We start from the raw sequence: 25,514 nt of genomic DNA, 5'->3' as shown, positions 1-25,514 counted from the left end.
GGAAGTTTCCTAAAGAGGTATTAACAGTTTCAAGAGGGAACTGGGACAGGTTTTGCTAGCAGTGGGTATGGAGAAGTATGAGGCTCGGAGAGCAATATTATGTAGAATTTAATTAGACAGGGTGTCCAATTAGAGGTGATACTTGGGGGAAGACTCAGGAGCATTTAGCTCACTTCTTAATTTTAACTGGAACAAAGCCCAGAGATAATACATATATACAGTAATGTGCTTACCAGATCCATATAATCTTCCTGACGATTTGATATTGAGATTTACAGGCGTTACTCCATAGCTATAGGAAGGAAAACATTTCAATTTCACAGAATTTCACAATTCCATTACACCAGGCATACAAATCACAAGTTGTGCTACTAATTTATCACTCGCTTCTTGGATTTTGCCAAAAGTAAACTTAGATTTTACACTTTATCACACTTGATATTTACAAGATGTTCTTGCTTACAAGAATTTTATATTGAATAACTGCATACACAAAGGAACCCTACAATTATCTGAACTTCCCTCAATGTGAACTTCGGGAAGTCTTCCGACCTGGAAGGCGTTTTACAAATGTAATTTTGTTGTGATATTAAAATTTGTAAAGGGACCTCCACCATATCTACTTGTGAAAATATTTCATAACTTGGCTTCTAAGATTATTTGTTGGAACATATACATGTTATATATATATACACACACACATGTTGAGGAAAATTAACTGGAGAACAATGAATTCTGTGCTGAGAGCAAAGGACATTTGTGAGGTCAAGTTTGAATAATGGAGATGGAGGCTAGAAACAGATTCTCTGGATTATCTTTGAGTTTCTGAAAGTATCTGCAGATCCCCCAATAGACTGAGATAGAATGTTGGGTGCGGCTGGAGTGTACCTGAAAGCTTTTCTATGGGCTATGGAAGAAGAAGGATGATTGGGATGAATAACCTTTCGTGTTCGATAGTTTATATTCTTAAGCACCAAATATCCGCATGACTAACATTTTAACATGGTAAACAAAAACTTCCATTGACCACTCATGAATTAAGCATAAGTTAAAAGGGTATGAAACAGAAATGTCTATTGTTATACTCAGCTGTGTATACTCACATTAAAATAATAATATAATAATCCTTGCATTTGACATAGCACCTTATCACTTCTTTGAGATGTTTCAAAGGGCTTTACAGAACATATTGTAAAGTGAATTGTCTGTATATTTTGTGATAGTGGTACTGCCACTAATATGAAGTGAAACTGTTCCATTCCCCAGTATGAGCATTTCACACCTTAAGACCACAACAGCCACAATATTAACATGTGTATGTACAGCAACAAGAAAACAGAATCCATACGTGTATTGAGGTGCCCCAGTTTTAATGTCACCAATAGTGACTTGAACATCATCATCGTCGTCATCACTATCACTGTCGCTCTCTTCCTCACCTTCATCTGTAGGCTGCTAATAATAGAGGAAATGTAATTTAACCCGTTGTTAGTATCGAATGTATTTATTTTAATAGAAGAACATTTTAATTTTAAATCCTCAGCTTCCACCCCTTCTCAATATTACCATTAGACTGGCAATAGCGAGCACTGGTGTGATTACTGCAGAACTATTTCTGCCCAAGTGTGACCCCATTTACTTTCAAAGAGGATATTTTTCAATCTTGAAAGACTGGATTTATTGAGATTCAGTGCAATAGAAGGTACTAGGCAAATGCAGATCGGGCAAGACGTTTCCACCGTGGTGTTTCAAGCACCTTCTATTCAACAATGAAAATCATCTCAGTCATAGACAACATACACATTATTCCCCAAAAAGGGAACTTACCATTCTAGCCACCCCATTGTCTTTGGGTTCTTCAACAGTAGCAGCAGGAAGCGGTGCATTTTCAGTAGCACTAAAAAGGGGAAACAATTGTAATAACTTGGAACATTTCACAAACACACACACATACTAAGCTTTCAAACTAAACCAATGCCTAGAAATGCTTTTCCAAATAATAGGATCTGCCATGATATAATAAAATCAACAAATGTAATTTAATATGGGCAAATGTCAAGTGATGACCACAGGAAAATAAGAAATGGGAGTACAAGTTAAAATGGCATTTGTCTACATGACCAGGCAGGAGAGGTCTGGGTTAATGACAAGTAGATCGCTGAAACCATCGGCACAGTGAGTTCTGAAACACCTCAAAGTGCTTAAAAGGATATACTGTATTGTAGTGTGACTGTAATTTGCAATGAAAGAAGGAAACAATTTGTTTAGAGCAGTGAAGTGAAGTGGCCATGAAGTGACCAACCTGCGGGGGAGGGGATTGCAGGGCAGAACACTGGAAGAAACTCCCTTTTCTTTTTGAATAGTGCCCTGGGATCTTTAACATCCACCTGGACAGGCAGATGGGACCTTGGCTCAATGTCTCATCGGATGAATGGCACATCTCTGAGAGTGTAAAACAACCTCCATCATTTAAACCATCAGCCTTAGTCTAGACCAAACCCTGAGGCCATAGTTACATTCACCCACCTGTCAACTGGCGCTTGTTCCTCCTGTTTATTTGGGTCATTCTCATCTAATGGGAAGAGAAATAAAAATAACTCGGTAAAAAAGATGTAAAATAAGAGATTTTAAAATAAAAACAAAACAAATCCAGACCAGAAGTGATGGAGAGGGTGGGTAGGCTGGGCTGGGCAGCAAGCAAGACTGGCTGGGCTGGATTGGGCAGGGCAGGCTTGGCTGGGTAGGAGGCAGAGCAGGCTGGGCAGGGCAGGGCTGGATTGGGCACGAGGCATGGTTGGGCAGGAGGCAGGCTGGGCAGGAGGCAGGGCTGGGCAGGAGGCTGGGCTGGGCAGGAGGCTGGGCTGGGCAGGAGGCAGGCTGGGCAGGGCAGGAGGCAGGCTGGGCAGGGCAGGAGGCAGGCTGGGCAGGGCAGGAGGCAGGCTGGGCAGGGCAGGAGGCAGGCTGGGCAGGGCAGGAGGCAGGCTGGGCAGGGCAGGAGGCGGGCAGGGCAGGAGGCAGGACAGGCAGGGCAGGAGGCAGGCTGGGCAGGGCAGGAGGCAGGCTGGGCAGGAGGCAGGGCTGGACAGGGCAGGAGGCAGGACAGGGCTGGGCAGGGCAGGAGGCTGGACAGGGCTGGACAGGGCAGGAGGCTGGACAGGGCTGGACAGGGCAGGGCAGGAGGCAGGACAGGGCTGGACAGGGCAGGAGGCAGGACAGGGTAGGAGAGGGCAGGGCAGGAGGCAGGACAGGGCTGGACAGGGCAGGAGGCAGGACAGGGCAGGGCAGGAGAGGGCAGGGCAGGAGGCAGGACAGGGCTGGACAGGGCAGGAGGCAGGACAGGGCTGGACAGGGCAGGAGGCAGGACAGGGCAGGGCAGGAGAGGGCAGGAGGCTGGACAGGGCTGGACAGGGCAGGAGGCTGGACAGGGCTGGACAGGGCAGGAGGCAGGACAGGGTAGGAGAGGGCAGGGCAGGAGGCAGGACAGGGCTGGACAGGGCAGGAGGCAGGACAGGGCTGGACAGGGCAGGAGGCAGGGCTGGGCAGGAGGCTGGACAGGGCTGGACAGGGCAGGGCAGGAGGCAGGACAGGGCTGGACAGGGCAGGGCAGGAGGCAGGACAGGGCAGGAGGCAGGACAGGACAGGGCTGGGCAGGACAGGACAGGGCAGGACAGGGCAGGAGGCAGGACAGGGCAGGAGGCAGGACAGGGCTGGACAGGGCAGGAGGCAGGACAGGACAGGGCAGGACAGGGCAGGGCAGGAGGCAGGACAGGGCTGGACAGGGCAGGGCAGGAGGCTGGACAGGGCTGGACAGGGCAGGGCAGGAGGCAGGACAGGGCTGGACAGGGTAGGAGGCAGGACAGGGCTGGACAGGGCAGGGCAGGAGGCAGGACAGGGCTGGGCAGGGCAGGGCAGGAGGCAGGACAGGGCTGGGCAGGGCAGGGCAGGAGAGGGCAGGAGGCAGGACAGGGCATCCCTGAGCGGCTTTGATCACAAGCCTCAGGTCATGTCGCCGGTTCAGGTAACCGAGTCCCGGGAGAGAGAGAGAGAGTAACAGCGGCGCCTCCTCTGTCCGCCCCCACCTGCCGCCCGGCCCTGTAAGCCTCACCGAGGCCGAGCCCTGGCCCCGGCAGAACCGGGACGCCCACAGGCCGTCCCCGCCGAGCCCGGGGCCTGGTGCCCGGGGCCTGGTGCCGGGGCAGCCCGCGGCCTCGCGTGTCCCGATACCCGGCGTGAAGGCCGCGGCTCAGCCTCTCGCGGTGTCCCGTCTCACCTCCGTACAGCCAGTGCTCCTCGTCATCGCCGGGCCCCGCGTTGGCCGCGCCGGCCTCAGGCACCATGGTGTCGGCCTCGGCTGACATGTGTCCACCCGCTGTGTGTGTGTGTGTGTGCGCGCCTCGGCTCTCCCTCACACCGGCCCGGGACCTCTAACCCAGGAAACAGCCACCGCACGAACCATCACCCGGAACTGCTCGCCGCCGCTCCACGAGCCCCCCCCCCCCAGGTGCTCGGCGTGGCCGGGCTGGGCGGGTTCATGCCCCCAACCAACCGGGCTTTGTTTCTGTAACAATAACAACAACAACAATAGCAATAATAATAATAACCCTCTGGCATTTGATACAGCGCCTCGTCGCGGTCTTCGAGGCGTCTCAAGCCGCTTCTTCAGAATACGCTGTAAAGTGAACGGGACTGGAGATTTTGTGTATTGGGAAGTGACCCAATTTATTATTTTTTTTTGATGAATTATGAGGAAGGAATCGAGTTTAAACCCGGATAATGTTTTTCCCTCTTTGAAGACCTTACACTGTTCAAGAGCACTAACCTACATTGACTATTCTGCTACTCGTAGGATATTTTGAAAACCAAATCAAGGGACGTGTACAGTATATAAAAAAATGCTGTCAGTACTGTAAGAGCTTCTCCGATGAGCGTATCTGCTTTAGAATGTGTTTCTTGCTCAATTTGTTGCTGAACTCAAAATGGGGCAAATTTGGAGGGGGTTACAATACCTTATGCAGGGACTGCCCCTGGAAATTGGGGACATACGGTCACCCTAAGATAGGCAATGCATAATATTGGGCTAGTGTTTGGTTGAATTTGGCCTATAAATGTATTTAAATTTCTGGCAACCCTGGGTGTCTCTGCCTAATGCAATGTGCAGCATCACACTCACCAGCAAACTTGGCCGGTATGACACGTCACACCCAAATGTGATGTACTGGCCAAGTTTGCTAATCACATTTTGTTTGGATTGTTCAGCAAACAGTAAGGGGCAGGATCATGTGAGATTTCAGGTAGAAGTTGAATACAGTGGAGAAATAGTTGCAGACATAATTCAAAACTCTTTTCAAATGTACAGGACATGAGTAGGGAGTAAAAGTACATTCTGAAAGGGGTAGAAAAGGTGCAAGGATTGTATAAAAACACTTAATCACTAAAAGTGGGAGAGAAAGCTATCAAGAAGTCAAATAGAGAATGCAAGGAGTATTCAGCAAGAATAATATAAACCTGGGGTGTTGTGGTTGGAATTATATGATATAATAATAATAATATTGAGAGTATGGTGATAGAAATTGAGATGGATTAAAGAGGGGGATGTTTTTGCAATAGAGATTTTTGCAACAGCAGTGTTTGAGGGTCTCAGTGGCCTGTGGTGTGGGACAATGGCGGAGTCAGGTGATGTTGCGGAGGTGGGCAAAGGCAGAGAGGGTTATGGCACAGATGTGGGGTAGAAAGGATAGTTGAGGGTCAAACAAGACACCAAGGTTCAGGGCTTGCTCAGTGACTTGCTCCTTGGATGGTGATGCAACAACAACTTGCCCTTATTTAGCACCCTCCACACAGGGTAGGGTCTCAGAGCGCTTAAACCGTTTGAGCTATCGAGGCGCTGACGGGAGCCAATCAGGATGGCCTCAGTCTTGTTGAAGAAAGTTAGCTCTCATCCAGGACTTGATCCAGTGCCTTGGGACATCCTCCCGACATGAAAGATGCTCTATAAATGTAATTTTGTTGTTGTTGTAGTCTGACAGATATTCTGTCAGGACAGCAGTGGTCCTGGAGTCGAGGGTGGAGACAGAGAGATAGACTTGGGTGTCATCCGCATACATGTGGAAGTTGACCGCATGTATACAGATGATGTCACCAAGAGGATAACTGAGGCTGCTACACAGGATTGACTCAGTTCAGAAAACTCAATTCAGACAAATGCACAGTAACTACTCCTTACATTAAATCATGTGAAGCACTTTTGAGATATTATGAAAGGTGCTGCGGCAAATGCAAAAATTATTATTAATAATATTCAATGCCCTACTTTGAATGGTAGTTGAGGCAGAATCCATTTCAACTTTTAAGCGAATTAGATAAATATGTGGTCTGAAAAAGAAACATAAAGGGCATAGCAAAAAGCAAAAGAATGAGACAAACAAGTTTCAGTACAGCAGCACAAGCATGATGGGTTCAATGGCCTCCCTTGCAAGGATTAAATGCAAGGATTATCATTATCCCTTCTGTGCTATAAATTTCTGTGATAAAATAGATCATTAAATTGATTGACTCTCAATACTGAGAAGCAATTAGTAACATGATTCAAATGTCAATTGGTGACGTGGAGCAATTCTGTGCGTTTTTTTTCAAAAAAAAATAAACGTTAATTCATCCCGTCTGATGTCAGGCAATTGCAACACTGCAGATCTCCACATACACAACACCTGCCGGAATCGCGCACGCGCAAAGGCGAACCCGTCTGACAAGACGAGGCACGGGCCGCGACGTCATCAATCTGCGCCGTTTTCTGCTGACACGTCACCTTCCCGAGACGGCCGAATCAGTGGCCATAGAGACGGCTGTGTCTCCCTGGAAACCATGAGCGCCGGGACGGGAGGCGCGGGTCTGGCGGGCGCCGCTCGGCTCCCGTGGGACAAGGTGTGCGAGAAGGTGAAGAAGGCGTTGGTGTTCGTGGACTCGGCGTGTGCCGAGAGCCTGCACTGGGTGGGCGGGCTGAGCCGGCTGCTGCAGGCCGGGGCTGTCAACGTCAAGGAGTTCAGCAGCTTCGAGGCGGGAGCGTCCGACCAGCCCAAGGCGGTGCTGGTGGTGAGCAGCCTGCTGAAGGGGAGGACAGCAGACGTGATCCGCGACATCGTCAGCCTCAGCTCCTTCCGCTACTGCGTGGTGGTCACCGCCGTCAGCCACTCCGCCCATCTGTTCGCCAACGGCGTGAGCACCGACCTGGAGCAGGAGCCGGTGTTCGAGCAGTTCGGGGAGCTGCTGTGCCAGTGGATGGGCAACATGAACTACACGGCCGAGGTCATGCACCTGCCCGTCCTCCTCGCCCCCCTCGCTCCACACTTGCTCCTCACGCCGGCCTTCTCCTCCCTCTTCTCATTTGTGCCTCATGATCTCATTGGGATCAACCGCACCAGACACGACAAGAAGAGGTTTGGGAGTCTGAACGACGTTGACTATCAGGCTTTGCCATTTCAACTTCAAGTACAAATCCGGTCCCTGGTTTCCTCCTTGAATTCCATGTTCGAACTCGCACAGCTCAAGGAAGAGTGCTTCGCTGTTGGGCCCAGTAGCAGAATTATTGCAGGAGAACTTGCCAATTACCCACAAGCAAAGCACCGAAGAAAAAACGCACAGAATAAAGCGTCCATCGTTTTTATAGATCGAGCACTTGACATGACAGGTATATAAACCTGATGTAAGGGTCCACCAGCAGATCTGGCTGGACCACATAAAAACTTAACAGTCCACCCTCTCCTCCGCTAAATTGTCGTTCTATTCCAGGGTAAGCTTGGAAGCCAAGGACAACCCCAGACTTCTCCCCTAACAACCGGCACCTCCATCCACACTCTCATGCCTCGTCCATTCTCTCCTCCAACTCCAACTGCGAGGAGATGCTGGATTTCCTTGAGACCAAAGTCGAGGGGATTGTTTAGCCGCCCTCGCCCTCCTAACCATCACCCCCTCCTCATCTCTACGTCACACTCCGGCCCCTACCCCTCCCTCCACACCTTCAAATCCATCTTCCCCTCCTCTCTCACCACCACTATAACCTGCATAAAGCCCACCATATGCTCCCTCAAACTCACCCCTAGCCCTCTCCTTACCTCCCAGCTTCACATCCTCACTCCATTACTCTCAGACCTCGTCAACATCTCCTTGTCCGCTGGCACTGTTCCCACTCCTCTAAAAACAGCTGTCATCATCCCTATCCTTAAAAAAACCTTCGCTGGACCCAAACCCTGTGCACAAACTATTGCCCCATCTCCAGCCTCCCTTTCCTTTCCAAGGTCCTCGAAAGAGTTGTTGCTTCACTCCTTCCTCTCCTGGCACTCCCTTTACAAATCCCTCCAATCGGGTGTCCGGGCTGTCCAAAGGGGTGTCCGAGCTCCCTCTGCCCCCTCGTCCTCCTTTGACCTCTCTGCTGCCTTTGACACTGTGGACCACTCTCCTCCTCTACCGCCTCTCATCTTAACCTTCAAGGTTCTGAATGGTTCAGATCCCTACTCTCACATTGGCTGCACTTTGTCTCCATGAATGGCTGCTCTTCCAGGTCCTGCACCATCTCGTGCGGTGTTCCTCAGGGCTCTGTTGTCGATCCTCCTCTTCAACCTGTACATGCACCCTCTTGGTGACATCATCCGCAGACAGGGGTCAACTTCCACATGTACTCCGCCACCCTCGACCTCAGGACCACTGATGTCCTGACAGACCATCTAAGGCTGCACACTCCACCTCACCAAGCTTGGCATCTTGTTCGACCCTCAACTGTCCTTTCTCTCCCACATCCGTGCCATGACCCGCTTTGCCTTCCCCCTCCTATGCAATATTGCCCAACTCTGCCATTGCCAAACCCTTCAAGCCGCCGAAACCCTCATACATACCTTCATTACAACCAGGTTCGACTATGCCAACGCCCTGCTTCTCGGTCTTCCCCACTCTTCCCTCCACAAACTGCAGATCATCCAGAACTCTGCAGCTCGTGTCCTCTCCCGAACCAGGCTCCATGACCCCATAACACACACCTTCACCCGGCTCCATTGACTCCCCATCCCTCAGAAGATCAAATTCAAAATTATCATCCTCACCTTCAAGGACCTCCATGGCCTTGCCCCCTCTTACCTTTCCGACCTGGTAACCCCTTATCAACCTGTCCGCTACCTCCGTTCAGTAGGCTGACCTGCATCCAACATTCACTTTGCCTCGTTCCTTCCCTTGCCTCCTTCAAGGCACGCCTCAAGACCCTCCTCTTCACCCATGCCTTCGGCTACCCTCTGTGCCCTCCACCCTCCCTGATGCTGGTCCTAATCTCTGACTGTTTAGCGCTTTGGGACGTCCTCCAGACGTGAAAGGCCCTTTACAAATGTAGTTTTGCATTGTATAAATTGTACTTCTGCAGAATGGAAGTCTTTTGTTTGTATGTTAACTTGGATCAGCCGCTATCCTTGGGGGGGGGGTGGGGGGAAGGTAAGTGGGTTCTGCTTGGAGCTGAACTGGCTCCAAGGTGACATATTTGGCAACGGAATGTTGGAAGCGAGCCGACCGTCTGTGGCGGTCTCGGTAGTCCGGTTCCTGAGACAGGTGGGTCTTCAGTTTTCCAGTGCACTGCTGATAATAGCACAGCCAGCCTGGCTCATCGGCAGGACTTGGAAGGGCAGACCAGTCACTGGGGGCAGTGAGCCATCCAATCAGCTTCTGTTAATCCTGCAAGCCAAAGCCCTAACAGCTTCACATCAATTAGTTGTAATCATTTGTTAGCACTTAGTAGAACACTCTGGGTTAGAAAGTGGATTCTATTATCACAAGGATTATGTTGAGTTACTATTTTAGATGGAACGTAAGTTCCTGACTGATGTTCAGAGTTTCTTTCTAGGCAATGAGTGTGTGAGAAATGTTAAATCGGTTCAGTTTGCATGTTCAGGTAGAGATTAAAGATTCATTGCCACTATTCAAAGAGAGAAGGGAGATTCTCCCAGTGTCTTGGCCGACAATGTCCCAGATAACATTGGTCATTGACTTCATGGCTGTTTTGGGGACATTTCTGTCACCTACAGAATTATGCAGTCACGACCCTTTACAGTAAATCCTTTGACGGAACCTATGACAATGCAGCATTTCCCAACACTGAGCTGGAACATCAGCTTAGACTGAGCTCAAAGTCCCAGATGTGGGACACAAACCTACAACCTTCTGACCTAGAGATGCTACTTTTCCCGGTTTACACTACATTTTTCCCTAAGAAAACTTGCTTGGTAGGCCACTTTGTGTTGTCAACCCCATTATTGCTAAGACTTTTAAATCCTCACTTATTTGAGACCAAATTCATTTTATGAATAATTCTGTAAAATCAAGCAGGGCAAGGATCACCTGCAAGAGGATGTTAAGAATATAATTTCTTTATTTCTAGTGATTTTAAAAAAAAGCCTGAATTGTACTCTTATTGTTACTCTAAAAAATCTGTATTGATTCCTAGGTTCTGTTGCTCACCATGGTGATAGTCTGGTTGAGAAGATCCTCAGCATACTGCCCAGATTCCCAGGACATACCAATGATGTGAGAATTAATATGGTGGCACTAACATCTGTCCAAAATAATGAGGATACCCAGAATATTATTGCTTCAGGCTGCTTATCCCAAACAAAGTAAGTTCTTTCAAATCTAATGTGTCATAATGTCAAAACATACTGTAAATATATCTTTCATTTTCGCACATTTTTATGCAAACCAAGTGTTCAAATGTTTTGTATCTGCAATCTATTCTGACCAGCAGTGATGTATATCTGTGTCTCCCATTCAACAGAAGCTAAATGCAGCTTTTATTGAGACTTGAGGGATTTAGGTCAGCTTTTATTGTATTTTACTTTTGATTATGTCTTGTCTTTGTGTGTATTCTAATAGATGTAGATATTGTGGAAAGTGAAGTTTGGAGTAAAAATAGACCTAGGAGATTTATGTGTACATATTGAATTTCAGCAAAGTAGGAGGACTACTCACAAGTTTGACAGGGCAAGAGGTTTTGATAAGAATTCAGAAAGGAAGCTTGTGTCCTTCCTTTCTCAGGCACAGTCCATTTTTGTACCGATGTGATCTCTCAGTTCACCTGGACCATATTTAAATTGGAGAACGTGACCCACCTTATGTCATTTTCTAATAATTAGGAGGACGAGGAAAGGTTGGAGTCATTTTCTTATACGCGCTGAATCCATTGTATTAGAGTGGTTTGGGTTCATAAATTTAGAATGTGCATTCTAATGAGGCACACTTTTTTCCCCCAAAAAAGGTGCCTGTCATGCTTCTAAATTGTGGCTTTCTGCGCACAGTGCACAGCATACAGGAAGACTGCATCTGCTCTTGCCAGTGTTTCCAGTGGTTGCTGGGTCATCACAAGGTGTTGGGAGGTCTTTTGCATCCATGAGCTATGTCCAGGAAATCGTTGGGCTGAAGTTGATGTGTCTAGACACTGGGGATTCAATTGGCTTGAGTCACTAGTACAAACCACAGTTGTCTAATTGGTGGTCATTTAATTAAGTGTATTAAGATGGAGTCTTTCTGCTGGTTGTCTTAGTTTATATTCCCTGTTCTTCAGTTTCAAAAAAATTGTTTCCTCATCATATTGTTTAAGGAATGTTCCTGGAGCAAATTAGTTGCTGTGTTTCATTTCTGATTAATTATATTTTGTAAACCACTGTAACATTTTTATGTGAAAGGTAAATGCAAGATATTGTAAATTGTTTGCATGAATAGAGGGATAGCTCAAAGATTGAAAGCAAAGCGTTTTGATGAATGGGTTTCTGGGAGAGGGTGGGGATAAGCAGCAAACCCGAGTTAGCTGAGCAGAAGGGTGGGGTAGGAGGCAAGTGGCACTTTTATGAGGATTGTGCCCACCTCAAAACAAACCTGTAAGATTTTGCGTTCAGTCATCTTTCCTCTCCTCACCTCCTGCCCACAGTTCCAGTACCCAGTTGTGTCCTGCGTTTTGGATATCTTCCAGATCGGAATGGCATTATATTAGTGTAAAATGTGTTGTTTTCATGAGAACAGAGTAGGTTAAGAGGGTATCATAGATATCCTCAATACTAAAACTTCTTCAGAGGGTAAAGAATTAAATTGGAGATTAGAAGATTTTTTTTGCGCCAATGCTTACTGGAATGTGGAATTTTTTTTACAAGGGTCTATTGAGGATGAGACTATAATATATTGATTGGGAATAACATTTGATGAAGAATAATATGAAAGGGTGCTGGTTCCAACTCAAGTGGTACAACCATCTTAGCCTTGATGGTTCGAATAATATCTTGTGCTGTAATGTATATGACTCACTCAGTTAAGTCTTTTTCAATGTAGGTAAATCATTCAGACATCAAAGTGCAGTGCCTTATGTTGGTGTGAGACAACAATGCAAAGTCAATACTTTTTATGGGGACATTATGTTCAGTCACATTATTACATCCTTATGTGGTCCTTTTAAGGGCTCCAAAATGCTACCCCGTGTGAAGGGTACTATATGAATGCAAGTTGTTGACATTGTTGTTCTATGTAAACGTCCATTTCTAAACTTGTGAACACACCAATCAAAAATGTAGATTATACAACCTATAGGTATCTGAAATCGTGCAATACTGTAATTGCAAGAGTTGAAATAATGTAGCAGGTTTCTTTGTGCCAAATGCAACAAAGTCCAAGCGCAGTTATTGCCAAAGGAATGTACTTCCTGTTTTTATTTCATAAGTATCAAATGTGACCCACTTAGGGCCTTATGACCTAGCCAGCAAAATAACCCAGTGTCGCATACACAAAATAACAAAAAAATTTCTGCAAAACACAGTAAGACTAGTTACTTTGCACTGGTTCTTTAACATCTGTTTGAATAGATTTGCTCACAAATAGGAAGGGAAGGAGGATTTGGGCAAGTCTCAGGTTATGAACAAAACCACATAAGTTAATTTTTCACAATCTTCTTTCTTCAATGAATATCATTAGTTTTTAGATAGCCAGCATATAATATTTATATCAGCATCTATTGTGCACCATGTGTAAATCCAGATATATTATGTGCTTTATGTCAACACGTGCAGAGGAATTACAAGTACCTGCAATTATGTGATTAACAACAAACGAAAAAGCTTTTATGTAAATATTATATTTAACTATGTAAATAATAACTAACTTTTTTCATTGATTCTCATTCATATAATTGAGAGCACCAGGAATTTACTTTTTACATATATGTTTAAACATGGCACATTATTTGATTGTGTTCACAAGCAAAGCACAATATTTTATGTAAAGTATTGTTCCACATGGCTATTCTGTATGCATGAGCCTGGTGAGTGAATGACCGCAGTATTGAGGTCATGTCCATTTCTGTCCTTGCCAGCCGTACTCCAGCAAAGTCATTAGATCCATATTAGGAACAGAACTCTTGTCTGATTTTTCCCATTTCCCCTGTCCCCACCTTACTTCATCTCCTAGTCCAGCATTGCTGAAATGAATTGTAAGGTTCTAATTGCTTTCCAAGATGAAATAATCATAATGGACAATCCTTGCATTTGATATAGCACCTTATCATTGAGATGTCTTAAAGCGCTTCACAGAATATATTGTAGATTATAAATTGTATATTGTAGATTATGTAGAATATAAAGTAGATTGACTGTGTATTTTGTGGGAGAAACGTGGCAGCGAATTGTGCACGGCCGTGTCCCACAAACATATCTAATCGTGGATTGAGTGACCACATTTTTATTTTTTAAATTATTACCCCTGGAAAGCGATCTGCCAAATTCCAAACAGACTGTGGATTGAATCTGGCCTCTGTGGCTCACTGCTATACATACCGTGCACCATGTGGTGTGTTTTGATTTTTTTTAACACTATAGGTTTTGTAACAATTTCACAATGGGCAGCTCAAGTTTTAAATTAATTCAGATCTGTTAAATCTTGACATTTTGGTCTTAAAAATCTTTTTTGTGTGTGTTTAAAAATAAAAAAACAGATTGGGTAGTGGATAGAGCTGCAGTTCACGGACTTGAAGATACTCGCTGCCAGGGCTTACACAACGCATGGTCACTTGGGCAACCAATGCCAGTGAAACTGTCCCCCAGTAAGAGGAGACCAGACCAGGAGCAGAGAGGGATATGCAGGGGGGAGAAAATGAGAAAAATAATTGGACATACTAGATTTTAGGAACAAAATAAAAACAAGCTGCCTTTAATTTAAACAGTTATACACTAATAAGGTGGAACAAAACATTTAGAAAAAATAAAGTGAAGCGAGGAGAATAAAACCACTGCATTTCATTAGTCCCATTATATTTTCAACCCTTCAATCCAGGATTGAAAAACTCTATCTCTATGTTTATATATTTTTGTGGAATAAATAAGTGAACCTGGATGATTGCCATGCATTGGGAAATATAAGGCAAAACCATACGTTGGGATGTGTGCATATCAGGCTTCTTTGTTTCTGCTCAGATGGTTTTGTGTTGGCATGAGACAAAGTGATTATTTTTATCAATCAGTGAGAACGATTAAAAATTCCAGTTCGATGTATGTGTTCTCATTTGTTAGTGCCATTAGATCAATAATCTCAGAGCGCTCATGTTGAAAATAAATGGCTGGTAACCACTCAATAAAATAAGAAATCCTGTCACACATGCAGCAGATACCAAAGGAGGGAAGAGAACAAGAAAACAACAACAAAATTACATTTGTATAGCACCTTTCATGTCGGGAGGACGACCCAAGGCGCTGGACAGGCAGAGTTACGGACCCGAGCTGGGGGTTGGGGAGGGTGGAGGGTGGGGGGAGGCAGGGAGATCGAAAGCACGGTCAAAGAGGAGGGTCTTGAGATGGGTCTTGAAGGTGGCGAGGGAGGGGGCGAGACGAAGGGACTGCAGGATGGCGTTCCAGAGGGTGGGGGCAGAGTGGCGGAAGGCCCGCCCGCCGATAGTGAGGCGAGCAAGGCGGGGGACGTGAAGCAGGCTGGCACCCACTGAGTGGAGGGAGAAGACAGGGTAGTAGGGGGTTAGCAGGTCGGAGAGGTAGTGGGGAGCAAGATTGTGGAGGGCTTTGAAGGTGAGGACCAGGATCTTGAACTGTATCCTCTGTGTGATTGGAAGCCAGTGAAGTTGGGCAAGGATGGGGTTGAAGGGTCACGGGAGAGGACACGGGCTGCAGAGTCCTGGATGATCTGCAGCCTATGGAGGAAGGAGTTGGGGAGGCCGACAAGCAGTGAGATTGCACAGTCAAGCCTCGATGTAATGAAGGTGTGTATGAGGGTTTCGGCAGCCTGCGGTCGCAAATGAAAATTTGCAAATGGCAAATGAACATTCAGAGCCAGTATGCTAGCACTTTTTACAATGCCACGTTCACAGTGGTGCACTATTAAAACCCTTTACTATTTATAGTTATAGTTAGAAGTTTTGCTGATTTATTGACGATTAGGCTTGACAGGCCTGTTCTTCTCAATAAATAAAATTTTAAAAAATCATTATAGTACAAATGTAATTCTGTAATGGTATATATATATTTAATTGTCAATCAACTGTTGTAGGAAGACACTACTATATTAACCGATAATCATGGGTATAGTGGAGTCCTGTAGCTGAGTGGTTCGAGCACTTGCCTCACAGGCGAGAGGACCTGGGTTTGATTCCCGGGCAGGGCAAAACATTGGGCAAGTTTACTTACTCCACATGCCTCTGTTTACCCAGCAATAAATAGGAACCCAGTTCTTAGTCGTTTGGCGAATCGCTTTTCTGGGGATAATAATCTCTTCAATTTAAAAAAAACTTTGTGGGACACTGCTGTGCTCAATTGGTTGCTGCTTTTCGCCCACAAAATATTCAGTCAATTTACAGTATATTCTGTGAAGTGCTTTTGAGACATCTTGAAGACGTGATCAGGCACTATTTCAAATGCAAAGATTATTTCAATTATACTTTCCAGAAATGGGTAAGTAGGATGCATCCCTCCAGGGAGAGAGTGCACGTTCCATACCAACAATCTATCTCTGGAATTTTTATGTGTAGATGGGATGCATGGAATTCTCAGCTTGGTTTGAATACTCTTAAGACACCCGGCTGACTAAACATACACAAATAAATGTGCCTTCAAGAAGATCTTTTACCTTCTTGAAGTAAACCAACCTAATGAGACTTTTTAAGGTATCAGCTTGGCTCAAATTGTATACTGACTATAGATCTTCTGAGAAGGAGTGTTGTAGATGAGTTTGAGCTCCACATTGAGATGTTGAGCTTGTTGTCCAGGCTGCCACTCCAATGCACTGCTGGGGTGCAGTTCTTCAGATGGATTTTTAAACTCCATGGCACTGTGGCAAAAGGGACTTTCTCTTAGTGTTCTTGTCAGATAACATTGGTCATTTACGTCATGGCAATTAATGGGATATTGCTGTGTGCAAATTGGCTTCCTCATTAACCCATGAAATACAATCATTACATTTCAAAGTAAAATCCTGTGAATACTTCATTTTAACATGAAAGCACAACATCATATTGCAAGGATTATTTTTTAAAGGTACACATTGAATGGCTCTTGGATCCAAAACCAGATTATCTGGAGTATTTAAAGGGTTGGTAAACATGTTGTGAAAGGCTTAAATGTTTGACTTGAGCCCTTGAATCGCAAGGAGCTATATAAAATATTAATAGTACAGATCCTAGACCATTATTTCAAAGTAGGACTGAAAGCTATAAATTGAAATTTGGGAACCGTGCATTTTGAACAGACATGAGGAAAATGTTCTTTACTTACAGATGAGTGGTTTGAATAATTATCCAATTGAAGTAAGCGAAACAAAGCAGTGGGTTTGCTCAAGTGCAATCAGATGTCCTGTGCAAATGTTAATGGACTAGAGACTGGTCTACATTATCCAGTAAAAGACTTTCCTTATCTATCTGTTAGTCTAGACTTGGAATTGGTGCTTCCACATACTTAACTATGGACACTTTATTTTCACTGTTGCTTTTGTAGTACCCTGTCACAAAAAGATATCTTGATCATTACCCCTTTTGTAATGAGCTTTAAAATATTCTGGTATGCACCGAAATTATGGCATTTATCCAATAATTTGAAAATGATGAAGGCGACTGTTGAAATTGCATTATGAAAGGGGAATAATTTAGCAATATGTGTCCCGTGTGCTATTATGAAGAAATGTAGAGAACATAGAGTTGTTATTAAGTGACATCTCATGCTGGCAGTTGCCTGTTGGCTGTAGGTTGGTTGAGTGTGGGAAGAAGCAAAGATTCCAGTAGCCATTGCAAGACATTCAAAAGCACAGAGATAGATGTTCTAAGTAAAACAATGTGAGACATTGAAGATGTCACAGAAAGACACAGAACAAAGACAAAAGGCAAGAAATATATCAGTAACTTGCATTTATAAATGCTTTTCCCACGGTGTAGTATTTTGGAGCGTTGAACAATGGCACAGTTTGTCGCCGAGCCGGGGGAAGTGGGAGATGTCCATAGGCACGGTTGAAGAGGAAAGCCTTCAGGTCCAATCTGAAAACAGCAAAGGGGGCAAGGCGGAGGGATTGAGAGAGGGAGTTCCAAAGGTTTGGGATATAGTGGATGAAGACGTGGCTGCCATAGGTGGAACTGAGAGGTCGAGGGATGCGTAAAACGCCTGAGCTGCTCATGGCAAGGGGTAGGTAGAGGAGTAAGAAAGTTGTAGAGGTAGGAAGGTGCTAGGGTACAAAGTGATTTGTAGGTGAGTGTGACTGTCTGCAACAAGGAGCCAATGGAGCCCGGGCAGGGCATGGAGTTTGCTACGAGTATTGGAATTTATGTCAATTGGACTTCCTGAATGGTGGAGGTGGGGAGACTATCGAGAAGCGCATTAGAGAAATCAAGGTGGTGGTGAAAAGCGTGGATGATTTCAACTGCCATGGGTGTGAGGTACGGTTGGAGTTGGGTGGTGTGATGAAGGTGGACAAATTTGTTTTTTTTTGGTTAGCCGGGTGTCTGACATGTGCGGAGACCCATCACTATGCTTAAGGGTATCCAAACCAAGCTGAGAGTTCCATGCATCCCACTTACACCATGGAAATCCCAGAGATAGATTGTTGGAATGGTATGTATAGTATCTCCCTGGAGCATCCTGCTTGCCTAATTCTGGAAAGTATTAGGCACAGGTTAGCAAAAGCCAAGGCTTGGGGACCACAGAATTTGCGTTGGGGTACTGCTAACCAGTCTAAGCAGCAAAAAACTCATAGCTTGCCATTGATATTACTGCCCGGCAAGCTTTTACCACTGCTTTTCCAGCTAAGTCCCTACCCGTTAGGGCTTTGGCTTGCAGGGTTAATAGGAGCTGAGTGGGATAACTATCTGCCATCAGTGACAGGTCTGCCCTTCCGGGTCCTGGTGATGAGCCAGGCTGGCTGTGCTGTCATCAGCAGTGCCCTTGAATACTGCGGATCAGCCTGGCTCAGGAACTGAACTACTGTGAACCCCACAGAGGACTGACTCGATTTCGACATTCCATTGCTAAGCATGTCATCTTGAAGCCGGTTCAGCTCCAAGGAGACTCCGCTTACCTCCCCCAACCCCAGGAGGATAGTGAGGTGGAGGAAAGTGGTCCTGGTTGTATGCAGGTTTATTGAGTCTGAGGGATAGGCTGGTGGAGATTAAGGAGGTCGAAGCCACAAGTGAAAAGACATTGATGGGAGCTTCTGACTTGCAATACAAACTTACGTTTATATAGTGCCTTTCGGGTCAGGATGACATCTAAAGGCACTTACAACCTTGGCTTGGCACTCAAGCTGGGGGTGGGAGAAGGTCTTGAGATGGACTTTGAAAGAGGTGAGGGGTAGGTGGGTGAGGGGGTGTTCCAGTGAACTCCAGTCTTTTATTTGCAAGTAAAAGAAAGCGAGACAAATTTTAAAAAATTCAGCAACACCTATGAAATCACACCAAATAAAAATGTTAGTTGTTTATATACTTGCTGGTTGCTCATAGTGGATTTATTTTTGTAAAATTCGAGGTGGAAATATCTGTGTTAAATGTCCAAACTAATGATGTCCAACCTTTATAGTCCAACCTTGATTTCATCAATCAAGAAATATTCAATCAAGAAAAAGCTGAAAACACACTACCGATCGAACACAGACTTAACTAGACTCGTGCGAATGTTCAGGGGCCTCTTCTTGATAGCCCTGTGGGCCACAGGTTGCCCACCACAGGTCTAAACAGAAACCGAGAACATTGTTCTGTTTTTGCTTCCAAACATATGACCTGGGCACAAAAGTGCTTTTTACTGATTTCTTTGCTTGGCATTCTGAATTTAAATATGTTCTTAAACACATTTTTATTTTACCATTGTGCAGGATAATTTTAAAATCCTCTTCAAAATGTACAGTATTTCATTTTACACTTGATAAAATGAATCTGATTAATTTGACAGAGTTTGCCTATCATTTTTGAATCAAGTATGACGGATTACTTACCAACATTTTTTTTTACAGTGTCTGGTCTTTTTGGAATTGAAGTGGACCATGATGTGACAGAATTTCCTATTTATATAATATAACATGATGTACTGTCTGGATTAGTGAGAAAATAGGTTAGTATTCACACAGTTCGCCCTACAGCTTTCACTGCTTGCCCCTCCCCTCCCCCCCGCCCCCCCCAACTCCTTCCTGACCTAGAAAATACATCAGATCTGGAGCTACCCATGCTGAAGAGTCAATACCAGCATATGCTGTTAGGGAAATTGTTGAGTTTGCTTGCTTCATTGTAAGCTAGTTAAAAAGACCACAGTATGGAGACTGAAGAAAAATATACAATCATTTTCTGCAGTGGCATACATTTCCTGATTGCTGGCAAATGTCTGGTCCCTCTGGGAGCGTAATGTTTTGAAAAAGTGCTTGAAGGTTACTGACAGATTAAGCGTAAAGTGCAAAATTCACTATTGTATATTTTAATTATGCAGCATGTCGACGGAATAAAAATGTGATTCTGCTGTACTTTTGCTCAAAAATAGCAAAAGTGATAAATTTAGATATGGTTTATGTGCATTCATTTTCAAGGGTAAAGTCCCTCTAGGCAATGTACCATCTGCGATTTTAGTAGGTGATACTCCAGAGGACCGAATATCATTAATCCTTTGATGCCGACCAGAAGTGTTTTGGCATTGAAATTAACACTGATGTTGATTCTTTTGGTGCATGGAATACTGGTGTCAAAGGACAGCTGGAAATGGTCCTGAATTGATCTTGCAAATGGCCAAGGAGAAAAAAAGTGGCATATTTGATCTGATACTTGGAATAGATCTGTATTTCCCAATGAAAGGAATCAGTACCCATTTGAGAATATGAAGTAACCTGCTACAGGTGAATTGACTTAGTGGGTAACCACCCTGGTTTCGATTTTTTAAAACTGCTCTCAGCTACATTGAACTCCCAATGTACTTCATGTACCAAAGAGTCTGATGTCACTTAAAACTTTTGAAGGTTTCAAAGGAGACGTATTCCAGTTTATCATTTATAAAGTTAATTACTTTATTTGGAAATTGCTGTACATGGAATTGGCTGAGCATTTTCCCACAAAATACACACAGTCACACCACTTTGCTGTATTTCCTATGAAGCGCTTTGAGACAATTCGTTGAGGTGAGAAGATGCCTTATCAAATGCAAGGATTATTATCAGGAGTAAAGTAACAAAATGCATGCTGAAATTTTAGTGGAATTCCATAAGCTGTTTTTTCAGCATTAATATTTAACATTATCACGGTTAAAAACTTTAATTAGCCCTCATTAATACGAGAGGTACAAACCAGCATCTGTAAATTCAGTTATTTTAAAATGCTTTAAATCTTTACGTTGCTGCAATTGTGCAACAGGCATAATTGAGAGTTGGTAGAAGGGACCAATTCCGAAATGCCTGAACAACAAACTTTACAAATTTCTGGATGCGGTGGCCTTATTGTTAAATACTTCAGAAAGGATGTTTGGATATCATGACGGTTAGAAAATTTTCTTCAAAATATGTAAGGTCATTAATGGTTCCCATGGTTGCTCAACATCTGCCATGTGCTGGACTTGGGCAAACACTTTGAATGTACCCCCAACATCTCTTGGATGATTGACTTATGATTCTGCAAGTGTCAACTTTCTCCAGGAACACACTTCACCTTTGATCCTGCAAACCCCAGCTCATCTGCGAGATCCCTGGTGTTTTTGAACTGTGTCCTTCTCCAACAATTGTGACACCTACGCTTAATGCCCAAAGCAATGGCATGTTTCCTAGCTACCACCAACATATGTCTGCTTTCAACCAACAATGGTACATCAAAATAGGCAGCTTTCCAGTGTAGTGGCAGGGTGGGATGCAGGTGGTAGCATTCAGGAAACCATCGTAAACTTTGTTGTCTTCTTATCCGAGTTGAGGAGAAATGCTCCCTCAACACAAATCTGCCTTCACAGTTCAATGACTTTAGATTTCAGAAAGATTTAGACATTGCTATCTCTCGTGAGAGGAAAGCAGCTTTCGAAGATCTTTTAGCTTTTCTTACAGCAAAGGAACCTCCATTTTCAACAAACTATAGCAGTTTATCAGTATTGTTTTAGACTGATGATGACAGTGACTGTTGTAAGCTTACCGTAAGTAATTTAATTCTTAAATTGTTTGTGGTCATTTAATTAGGACATGTTTATCTCACTGTCTTTGTATAATATCTGCAGACTTGGGTATCCTTTATAGTTATAAAGAAATGTGAGGGCACAGTCAATTCATTTTATTGACATTTTTTACGCTTTACTGTTTATTTTCCAATATTGTCATATCTTTGTAATACGTTTTGAAATTTCATCTTAAGAAGATGTTTTGCTTCCAAGTTCTCTGTAGTCAAATCCCAGCTTGTGCTGAGTTAGGTAGTGCAGCACTTGTAGTGCCTTCAAGTAGCCTTAGCATCACTGGTTTAGGGAGAGGGGAAAAATCAACCATGGTTCAATATGCAGAGACACACACTAGTATGAGGACAGATTGAGCTTGACTGTGCTTTTCAAATGTGGACAAACATCTTGCCAAATGTCAATGCCAAGTCTTGCAGCAAAAAATAGTCATGAAACCAAATGCCAGGATTTTTTAAAAAAAATAATGAGAAATTGTAGAAGGCAAAAAAGAACAATACTCGTAAAATTAGAATTCATAGAACTAAAGCCAGGAATAGTAAAATGGCAAATTGCATTTAAATTAAAATCAGCCTTTTTTAGTCTGGTTGATACAGATTGTTTAATAGAGTTTAGTGGAAGTCATAGCTTTAAAAAAAATTACTTGCCAGACTATAATCCCAGGATGGGCAGGAGATGCCAGTGTGATGATGTGATGTCGCTTTATTACAGTCTGCTGTATTCTCTGGTTTTCAAGTCCAAAATTTTAGTAATGGAAAGGTGCATATGTGTAAAATTTTTGTGATGGTTACCTCATTGGTGCTCTGGAATGAACCAAACTGGAGCTTCTCCACATCTTAGTGTAAGCACAGAACCTGGAAAAATGATTACTCATTTTGGAAGTCCATAGATTTCTCCTAAAACTCAATCAAATGTTTGCTTTTTTAAATTCTCTATACATACAGCTATTAATTTTTTTATATAAAATGTGGAAATCATTGTCATTTTTTTTATAGCTGAATCCAACAAATGTTATTCCTTATTGGTAACCCTTTTGTATTTGGTCAGGAACTTTTAAATTCCCCTTTCTCTCCTCTATCATCTCTGTGAAGCACTTCAAAACATTTGTCTAGAGTGAAATGTGACATACATGGGAAAATTGGTGTGAATCAGTATTCATGTGTATTTTCAACAAAGTCGCTGAATTGTGTAATTAGTGCGGTTCAGTGCAGTTACTAATTGCTGGACAAAATTTTGTCCAACGTTAACCAGCAACATCTTACAGTATTGGGTTGTGGAATCCATGTTACTTTAATAATTGATGCTTTGAGACGTCTGGAAGATGTGAAAAGCAATATCAATTGCAAGGACGATTATTATTATTATAATGTATAACCATCCGAGCTGGTTAGACACCAGCAATACCCCAACGCACACTCTGGGGGTCTCCAAGCATCGGCTCTTGCCAACCTGCGCCTAATATTTTCCTAAATTGGGTAAGTAGGATGCGTCCTTCCAGGGAAAGAGTGCGCATTCAACAACAACAACTTGCATTTATATAGCGCCCATCACGCAGGGTAGTGACCCAGAGTGCTTGGCAATGGCGGAACACGATTCCGAGCCAGGGTTGGTGACTGTAGGCATGGTCGAATAGGAAGGTCTTCAGGCGCGACCTGAAAATGGGGAAGGAATGGGGCAAGGCGGAGGGATAGAGGAAGGGTGTTCCAGAGTTTTGAGGTATAGTGGCAGAAAGTGCGGCCATCAATGGTAGAACGGAGGGACATTCTAATAACAACAACAAGATTGCATTTATAGAGCGCCTTTCACGTTGGGAGGACGTCCCAAGGCACTGCACAGTTGGGTCAGGACCCGAGCAGGGAGGAAATGGTCAGGGTGAGGGGAGGAAGGGAGGGAGCGAGGAGGGGGAAATGGTCAGGGTGAGGGGAGGGAAGGGAGGGAGCGAGGAGGGGGGAAATGGTCAGGGTGAGGGGAGGGGAGGGAGCGAGGAGGGGGTAGAGAGTCGAGAGGGGAGCTGAAGGCACGGTTGTAGAGAAAGGTTTTGAGACCGGCCTTGAAGGAGGAAAGGGAGGAGGCGGCGAAGGCACTGGGGGATAGAGTTCCAGAGCCTAGGGGCTGAGAGGCTGAAGGCCCAACCACCGATGGTAGGGCGGTTGGGGCGGGGGATGTGGAGCAGACCGGAGCCAGAGGAAAGGAGGGTACGGGCAGGTAGGTAGGGGGATAGTAGGTCAGAGAGGTAGGAGGGAGCGAGGCCGTGAATGACCTTGTAGGTGAGGATGAGGATCTTGAATTCGATCCTCTGGTGGATGGGGAGCCAGTGGAGGCGAGCGAGGGTGGGAGTGATGTGGTCCTGGTGCGGGACAGTACACGAGCTGCAGAGTTCTGAATGACCTGCAGCTTGTGGAGGGAGGTGGCGGGAAGGCCGGTGAGGAGAGAGTTCCCATAGTCCAGCCTTGAGGTGATGAAGGCGTGGACCAGAGTTTCAGCAGCGTGAGGGGTGAGGTAATGCCATAGTCTGGTGATGTTCCGGAGGTGATGGAAGGCAGTACCAGCTAATAAATATCTGTTGAATTTCCATGTGTAGGTGGGATGCGTTGAGTTCTCAGTTTAGTTTGGATGTTCTTCAGCATTGTGATGGGTGTGTCAGATACATGACTGACAAAATGTGTCAGACACACGGCTGACAAAAAGAAATTCAACAAATGTTATTCTTTAATACATAATTATAATTAATGTACCAGCCTTTGTAAAAAATCTTGGGAGTCTATAATTTAGATTACATTTTTGAAATTCATGGGGCATGGTTTTCTTTAATGATTTTAGACATCATCCAGTAAGAAAGGTGTTTTATGAGTACATTTTGTTGCAGTTGCGGTCCATAGATAAATGTATCTTAAGTGGGCAGAGAATTTGAGAAACAGTAATATATATGCAAATATACACCAGTGAGAGAAACCTAGTTGCGTTCTTCTCTTCAGTTGTGAATATCCTAAGCCTGAATATTATATTTCAATTGCTTAATAGAAGTAAACTCTGCTCTTCACTTTGACTTCCAGGCTCATTGTCGGGATTTGTTTGAAAAGGGAATGAGTGGTGGGGGTGGGGGGGGGGGTCAGCCACTGTAAATCAGCAAAATCAATCCTTCCCTGTTTTTGCTGAAAAAAGCAAATCTATCTTCAAAAAGTATATTTGCTTTGTAAGCAGGACCTCTGTTCCATTTGATGAGGTTTAATTTATGAGACACTTGGCATTAAGGATATGTTCTGAAAATAGACCCCCAACCATAGTGAGCTGTTAGTGCTGAAATATGTGTATAGACACATTTGACCTGAAGAATTGTTGAAACTTAGTATAGTAGCTGCACACTGTATGGTGTGCTATTCAGCCATATGAAGAGGGATGATTCCTGGTTCAATTACACTTCAGTCCTGGGTTAAAATTGGAGGGGACACAATCCTTCCAGGATGATGAGTCTAATTGTTGTGCTTTCATCTCTGCACTGAATGGGTGTAGCTAATGTGTTAAAGAAAAGGAGTTGAACCTGAGACCCTGTTCATGTACAAGGTTCAATAACATACAATGCATTTTCTTAGGGAGCCTGTGAATATTTAGCTTTATATTTAGAAAATTGCTTGGTTGCTTGGTACTTGGATTAAATAAGGCAACCATCTCTGTTTGTGGTTAGAATTTGCATAAATGGCACAAATTTAAGATAATCGCAAATAAAAATTAAAAGGGTTAGAGAAATTTTTTTTTCAAGAAGGACAGATGAAATGTGGATTTACTGCTACGAGGAGCAATAAAGTCCTGTAGTCCTGTAGCTCAGTGGTTAGAGCACTCGTTTTGCAAGTGAGAGACCTA

The 25,514-nt window shown here is 44.3% G+C and overlaps 2 protein-coding genes across 7 annotated transcripts in view; one reads left to right on the top strand and one right to left on the bottom strand.

Annotated features, from left to right (window-relative positions):
- The window catches only part of fip1l1a (FIP1 like 1a (S. cerevisiae)), a 33,576-nt gene extending 29,083 nt beyond the window's left edge, over positions 1-4,493 (bottom strand). For 5 of the 6 annotated variants that reach the window (XM_007892745.2, XM_007892747.2, XM_007892750.2 and 2 more), the window contains exons 1-5: positions 4,271-4,493; positions 2,527-2,572; positions 1,828-1,897; positions 1,349-1,455; positions 234-292 (exon numbers count right to left, since the gene is read on the bottom strand). In XM_007892745.2, coding sequence (XP_007890936.1) covers positions 234-292; positions 1,349-1,455; positions 1,828-1,897; positions 2,527-2,572; positions 4,271-4,358 — 370 coding nt within the window. In that variant the 5' untranslated portion in view covers positions 4,359-4,493. The remainder of the gene's footprint in view (positions 1-233; positions 293-1,348; positions 1,456-1,827; positions 1,898-2,526; positions 2,573-4,270) is intronic. The other variant, XM_007892748.2, reaches the window with a different exon arrangement.
- Positions 4,494-6,820: 2,327 nt separating this feature from the next.
- scfd2 (sec1 family domain containing 2) overlaps positions 6,821-25,514 on the top strand; it is a 168,532-nt gene continuing 149,838 nt past the window's right edge. Inside the window, exons 1-2 of the mRNA XM_007892741.2 lie at positions 6,821-7,684; positions 10,475-10,643. Of these exons, the coding sequence (XP_007890932.1) occupies positions 6,862-7,684; positions 10,475-10,643 (992 nt within the window). The 5' untranslated portion in view covers positions 6,821-6,861. The remainder of the gene's footprint in view (positions 7,685-10,474; positions 10,644-25,514) is intronic.

The sequence above is a fragment of the Callorhinchus milii genome, unplaced genomic scaffold (assembly GCF_018977255.1).
Source record: "Callorhinchus milii isolate IMCB2004 unplaced genomic scaffold, IMCB_Cmil_1.0 Scaffold1, whole genome shotgun sequence".
Classification (NCBI taxonomy): Eukaryota; Metazoa; Chordata; class Chondrichthyes; order Chimaeriformes; family Callorhinchidae; genus Callorhinchus; species Callorhinchus milii.
Note: the sequence above shows the minus strand (reverse complement) of the source record. Positions and strands in the feature narration are given on the sequence as shown.